This window comes from Mus pahari, chromosome 9 (genome assembly GCF_900095145.1).
Source record: "Mus pahari chromosome 9, PAHARI_EIJ_v1.1, whole genome shotgun sequence".
Classification (NCBI taxonomy): domain Eukaryota; kingdom Metazoa; phylum Chordata; class Mammalia; order Rodentia; family Muridae; genus Mus; species Mus pahari.
Window position 1 is genome coordinate 28051240 of NC_034598.1, and position 7325 is coordinate 28058564.

Genomic DNA, 7325 nt, shown 5'->3' on the forward strand with positions numbered 1-7325 from the left:
GTAAATAGTTGTACGTGTTTTAAAAAAAATGAAAAGAATGTTTTTAATCATGTGTATACTTGTGGGGGGGGGACACTGTGGCAGCAAGAAGAGGCCATCAGATCTCCCCCCTACACCTCCCCTCCCCCAGAAATCACACTGTGGTCCTCTGCATGTGCAGTGCAAGTTTTTCATCATTGAGCTTTCTCTCCCAGTGCTGCCTTTTGCTTGTGTTTTGAATTGGGCTGTGGAAATGAGGGTCAACACGGAGCTACCCCAGAAGAGAGCACCATCACCCAGTACTGGGCAGGGAAAACAGCTAAGAAGATGGTAAGGCTTCAGGAAAGAGAGGCCACAGGATAGGCTGGAGTAGGCCCATGGTGCCCCCATTCTTAGTTTATACCTTCCTCACCTCCGGAAGGCAACACCCACTTTCCTGCTTCCTGTAGCTTCAGAAGAGTTCTCAAAAACACAGCAACAGGCTCTTCCCATTGTTTTCTAAAACAGAGCTGACATTTTCAATATCACGTTTGCCTAAAGTACATTCAGCAATAGGTTCGTAATCTAAGAACATATATAGTTTAACAGCACACCTACATAGGACTCTTATTACCGAGCTGGCGTGATGTCAATTATTAATAAATTTGATTGAAAACAAATACAAGGGGTGGTGCTGGAGAGATGGCTTGGCTGTTAAGGGTACTACATAGTCTCACAGAGGACCATGGTTCAATTCCCAGCACTCGCATGTGAACTCAATGGTCTTTAGCACCATCCAGTCCCAGATCTGATGGCCTCTCCTGACCTCTGAGCATACCAGGTAGGCACATGGCACACAAATAAGTGTGGGCAAAACACTCAGACATTTCAAATCTACAAATATCTACAAATGCGTGTGTATGTGTGCTGGAAGTCTGTGCACCTACCACAGTGTGTACATGAAGAAAGGCCAACTCGGTAGAGAACTCAAGAGTCTTAAAAACATCCAGGGGGTCTAAATATAATCACCAATAAAAATATAAGTAGCAAAAACACTAATGAATACATAAGGAAAATAAAACATTGATTTTTTTTCTTTAAAACTTATCTTTATTGCCGTTAGCATTACGTGTAGAGATCAGAGGACAACACTCAGTAAATTCTTTCCTTAGTCTACCATGAGTCTCGGGGATAGAACTCAAGCCATCAGGGTTAGAGTGGCTTTACTTAACCCACTAATTATTATAAAAGATCTGTTATTATAAAAGTAAAAAGACAGTAAGAAACAAATGAGACATGTGACACTGTGTTTAGTGCTGTGTTTGTGTGGTCAGTATTAGGGAGTTGGTTCTCCTGTGTAGACCCCAGGGATTGACACAGGTCGCCAGGCTTGTCAGCAAGTGCCGTTGGCCACTGAGTCATTTCACTGGCTCCTTATTTTTGATACTATAAACCACTTAATGTCAAAAAAAAAATCATGAAACCCTTTCCACATCTGGTCTCAAATTAGCCATCTTACCTCCCAAAAGCAAATGATGTCAATGAAGCCAACATCAACACTTAAAAAAAAAAAAGTCCTGGACTCGGGGCTGACTCCATTGGACTTTGTAAAATTCAGTCTTGGAGACAGACTTGATGCGTTTAAGAATTTTTCAAAGCGAATTTTCTTGATGTAATATGCAATGATAACTGAGTAGGTGTGAGTTTGGGGGTGGTAATTACGTGCTATGTTTTCAAGTTTCTCTCACCTACCATCACCAATAAATTGGCAACGGGAAAAGGAAATTGTTTTAACATATGTATTACTTGCTACAGATCTATTTAGTGTGTCTCAATAGCATTAAAGACGCCATTTCTTTGTACAGCAAGACATTTGTCATCGGCACCAAGAAAAATGGAGAGTCGAGATATAATTGCAGTACCAGGGCCAAAGCCCACAGATAAAGCTTAAGGGAAACCTGACAGTTTGATAAAATTTCCCTCCTTCCTTCCTGTTGAGACAGAACCTCACATAACCCAGGTTGGCCTCAAACTTGGCACAGCCAAGGATGACCTTGAACTTCTAGGCCTCCTGTCTCCACCTCCCAAGGGGTAAGACCATGGGGCCTGTGTTCCACACTCATTTCATCCAGTGCCTGGAACTGAACCCAGGACTTCACGTATGCCAGGCAAGCACTCATCCCTTTGAGCGACATCCTTACCTCCCCCAGATTTCTTTCCATTTCTCAGTTTCTTCAATTCACTTGGCTGTAGTTCAGCAAGACAAACTGATTTTTAAAATATCCTGTTTCCCCCTCCTCCCACCCCACCCAGGAATATTATATCTGCTACATTCTCCATCATAATTCAACAAACTCCCCATTCATTAGTAAAGGGTCTTGTTGCTATTAAATACACTACTATACCTTTCACAACAGAATCAGGATTTGACTTAAAAAATGTTTTCTGAGGAAATAGTATTTTTTAAAAATTCATTTGTACTGTGTTTTCCCTTCAGCATAATCTCTGACAAACACCCAATTTGGCAGCACATTTGTGTGATATATATATATATATATATATCACTTTTTATATCTAGTTTAAAAAGTATATATATATATACTTTTTAAACTAGAATCTTTGAAAATGTGACAAGTTCTCTACAAATTAAACAGAATGCCTTACTACTACAGACAACAAAAAAACAGTAGACATCTGACAACTTTTCACTTGAGGGAGTGTTGTTTTTTTCCATTTTGGATGTGAGATTATTACTTAATATGGCTGAAAAAGATGGACAGAGTAGGAGAATCAGCACAACGAAGGCAGGAAATTCATCTGAGATTTGGTAGCTAAGGGACGGGGGCCATGGGCTCAGCCACCTGTTCCTTAGACTGCAGCTTGATTTGAATGCACACAGTGAGCTGGTCATTGTGTTCTGTGGCTTCCCAAGGGTACATAGCCCATAGCATACCAGACTAGAGACTAGACCTTAGTCTTGGGACAGCATGAAATCAGAAGTATGATTAGTCACCAGAAAATTGTTGTGTGATTTATTTCTTTGTGCTTGGTTTTTTGTTTTTGTTTTTAAAGAAGAAAAGGATCCCCAGTTTAGTCAGCTGGCCCTTTAAGAATGTTTAGCTGTTAGAACTGTTTGACCTTATGGCCTTCAGTGTTGGTTACCTCTTGGATTTCTGGAAACAGGATAGGTTATTAAAAAAAAAAAAAAGCCAGCAGAGGCAGAAAAGGTGAACTGTGGGTTAGCAGAGGGAGAGGAGAAGGCAGTTGGTGCAGAAGATGCTACTATATAACCACCTTTCATAAAAGAATCCGGGTTTGACTTAGGAGACAGTTGAGCTTGGAGAAGCTGAGCAGATAGGCTAGAACGGTTGTTACAGTTTGGAGCTTCTAGTACTGGGGAAACTGGGAGAAAGGACTGTTGAAGCAGACAGTTGGGGAACTGGGGGAGGAAGGGTTGAAAGGAAACCTTTGAAGGGGCTGGGCTGGAAACAGGGAGGGGGGCTGGCCGGGAGTTAAGAGAAATGGTTACTGAAAATAGCCAACCACTTTACAGAAAATTGTCTTGAATGATTCTAAAAGGGACACATACAAGCAACGAGCTCCATACATTTCCAAGATGGCAGCTGTTTGTAGTCACTGCACACAAGGTCCTCGTGCTACTGTGGAGAACTTGGATGCAAGGAAAAACAAGTCTGTGGACACAAGACTTTCAGATATCCTTAGTCAATCGAACTTGGAGCCATTTGTTTACGCCAGGGGTTGGTTGAAAAAGATGCTGGACTCTAACCACACAGGGGAAGGGGTTCATCTGGAAAGGAGGTAACAAAGCCTAGCAATTCTTTCTGACACTTTAACTTCCAAGCCCTTAAAACACATGCTTGTGCCGGGCAATGGTGGCAAACACTTTTTATGCCTTTAATCCCAGCGCTTGGAAGTCAGAGGCAAGCGAATCTCTGACTTCGAGGCCAGCCTGGTCTACAGAGTGAGTTCCAGGATAGCCAGGACTACACAGAGAAACCCTGTCTCCAAAAACCAAAAACAAAACAAACAACAACAACAAAAAAACCACATGCTTGTTTTCTGGGTCTTGTGTGGAATCCTTAGCCTGACAACTTGATATTCCTGTGGTTAATGAGAATAGCTAGTGGGTAGGAAATCAGCATGCTATGCATTGGAGAAACTGATGAAGGGAATTTGAAGTTAGTGACGATAGTAAAAGAGCAACAATTTCATGTTTCTTGTGTGTGTGTGTTTTAAGATTTATTTTATGTATATGAGTGTTCTATCTGCCCAGAAGAGGGTATCAGGTCCCATTACTGATGGTTATAAGTCACTACGTGGTTGCTTGGAATTGAACTCAGGACCTTTAGAAGTGCAGGCAGTGCTCTTAACCAGAGTCATTTCTCCAGCCCTCATGTTTTTTATTGGAAACTACAAGTTTCCAGTAAAAGGCACTAGAAATTGCTTTAAAATGGTAAAAGGGGGGAAGAGTAATAGAATACAATGTGATAAGGTTAATAATAGCACAAATGTACGGCTTCCAAGGACTCTCACTTATCCAGTTTCTAAAAGAGTTCTCCAAAGTCAGTTAAAATTTTAATCCTTCCATGGTGGCTTTATGGCCTGTAATCCTAGCACTCCAGAGGCAAAAGCAGGGGATTGCTGTTGAGTCACAGGCCAGCCTGAACTACAGTGCAAGACCACATCTCAAAAAATTAAAAAAAAATTTTTTTAAGTTACACATTTATAGCTGGGGTTAGTTGAAACAAGGAATTTGATGCAAGGTTTTGGCTCTTTTGAACGCCTTCACGGTTCAGCAGAAAATGCTGTCTTCTTTTAAATCCATCCAAAATGGCAGAATTAGTAGATGCCAGGCTCTGTGTCCTAAAGATAATGAAAAGGACAGGATTATTGTCTTCAAAAGGGGGTCCCTGAATGCCACTCGGGGTGCAGTGCTTCCACTTGCTATCCTAGCACTAAGACCTGGACAAACCTAAAGCAGCCCTTCAGAAACTAGCCCCCGGTCACATGTAAAAAGCCCCAGAGCACCATTAGGGTGCTAGTGTCCAGTCCAGCCAGCCAGAAGTGGCCAGCTCCCTAATGGAATCGGTAGCCACACCTTTTATTTTAATCGCTGATTTATTTCATGTGTATGAGAACACTGCAGCTATCTTCAGACACACCAGAAGAGGGTATCGGATCCCGTTACAGATGGCTGTGAGCCACCGTGGTGTTGTTGGGCACTGAAGTCAGTACTCTTGGAAGAGCAGTCAGTGCTTTTAACCGCTGAGCCATCTCTCCAGCCTCCAGTATCTACATGTTGTATATCTTTCTTTTTGAAGTCACTGGACAGGAAAGTCAAGTTTTCTTACTTTTTATACTGATAATGTCCTTGTCCTAGGAACTCTGAGCTATATCCTAAGCACTAGAATTAGTTTGTCTTGTTGCAGTGCATTTCTTTTTTTTTTTTGGTTTTTTTGTTTTTTTGTTTTTTTGTTTTTTGTTTTTTTTTTTGAGATAGGGTTTCTCTGTATAGCCCTGGCTGTCCTGGAACTCACTTTGTAGACCAGGCTGGCCTCGAACTCAGAAATCTGCCTGCCTCTGCCTCCCGAGTGCTGGGTTTAAAGGCGTACGCCACCTCGCCCGGCTCCAGTGCATTTCTTAAGCCTATATATACCAGCCCGGTAAGCTACACCATCAGCTGCACCGGTAATATGATGGCTGGTCTGGGGTTTAATGTTTGCTTTTGTGGTGCTAGGGATTGAACTTGGGGCCTCATACATACCAGGCGAGCACTGTGCCCTCGAGTACCTCCCTAGCTCACTCCTCACTCTGAATCCCACACATCTTTGACAGTTGTGAAAAAATGTAGAATCATATGTTCTTCAGTTCAGCTCATTCTGTGTTCATTTTGTCTGAAGTTATCTTCAAATGAGGTACCAACCACGTCCTGCTCATCTGGCCCGGATGCTAACCATAAGAACCACAGGATAGAGTTGAGGTTCAAAGGCTATTTCCCTTCTCCTAAATACCTGTAATAATTATAAGCCTCTCAATCACTTTTTTTCTTATAAAAAATATCAAACTTGGGTCTGAAGAAATAGCTCTCTTCTCTTTCAAGAGGACCTGAGTTCAATCCCAAGCCCCCCTGTCAGGCAGCTCACAGTACCTGTAAGTTCCTCTCCCGTGCGTCTGAGGCCTCTGGTCTCTGAGAACACCTGCACTCAGGTGCACATATACCCCCCCTTCACACACATAACATACATAATTAAAATTATTTAAAATATATAAAAGAAGCTGGACCAACAAGAGAGCTAAGCATTTAAAAGTGTGTGCAATGCAAAAAGGATCTGAGTTTGATATCCAGAACCCACATAAAAACCCTGAGGCTCTCCAGAGACTTTGCAGCAACAGTTCTGGGGTAAGATGGGAGATAAGGACAGGAGAATTAGCCAGAAGCTTGGGAACTCAGAGAAGGGGACCCTACCTCATAGTGAAAGGAGAGAATGTGACTCCCCAAAAGTAGTTCTCGTATTTCTACATGAACACTGGACACGCACGTGTGGACACACAATCATAAAGTAATTGAAAAAAAATCTATATGGAATCAGATAGAACAGCAGCCCTCAACCTTTCTAATGCTGTGACCCTCTGATACAGTCCCGAATGTTTGTGTTGACCCCCTACCATACAATTATTTTTGCTGCTTCTCCATAACTGTAACTTTGCTAGTTATGAATTACAATGTAAATATCTGTGTTTTCCAGCAGCCTTAGGCAATCCCTTCGAAAAGGTTGTTTGACAACCCCTGCCCCCAAAGGAGTCTCAACCCACACATTGAGAACCAACGATAGATGGATCAGCTGCTAAGAACACTGGCTCCATCTGGGTGATGCTGGCTTAGGCAGGCAGATCTCCAAGTTCGAAGGCAGAGTGGTCTATGGAGTGAGCTCCAGGGCATCCAGGGATGCACGGAGAAACCCTGACTTGAAAAAAACCAAAACCCAAAATAAATAAGCACTAGTTCCTCTTGCAGAGGACCCGATTTTGGTTTCAGCATCACAGCACAGCTTGCAAACGTTTAAAACTTAAAGAGATCTGATGATAGCCCCTAGGGCACCAGGCACACATTGTGGTACACAGACATATATGCAACAAAGCATCCATATGTATAATTTTTTCCTTAATTAAAAAAGAAGATCCCAGCACTTGGGAGGCAGAGGCAGGTGGATTTCTCAGTTCGAGGCCAGCCTGGTCTACAGAGTGAGTTCCAGGACAGCCAGGGCTACACAGAGAAACCCTGTCTCAAAAAGAAGAAGAAGAAGAAGAAGAAGAAGAAGAAGAAGAAGAAGAAGAAGAAGAAGAAG

General features: G+C 42.4%; 1 protein-coding gene and 1 pseudogene across 1 annotated transcript in view; both read right to left on the minus strand.

Moving 5' to 3' along the window:
* Window positions 1-3513: 3513 nt before the first annotated feature.
* LOC115064795 lies at window positions 3514-3638 on the minus strand (annotated as a pseudogene).
* Window positions 3639-4363: 725 nt separating this feature from the next.
* Stox1 (storkhead box 1) overlaps window positions 4364-7325 on the minus strand; it is a 58602-nt gene continuing 55640 nt past the window's right edge. The window contains exon 4 of the mRNA XM_021205738.1: window positions 4364-4842. Within this exon, the coding sequence (XP_021061397.1) occupies window positions 4695-4842 (148 nt within the window). The 3' untranslated portion in view covers window positions 4364-4694. The remainder of the gene's footprint in view (window positions 4843-7325) is intronic.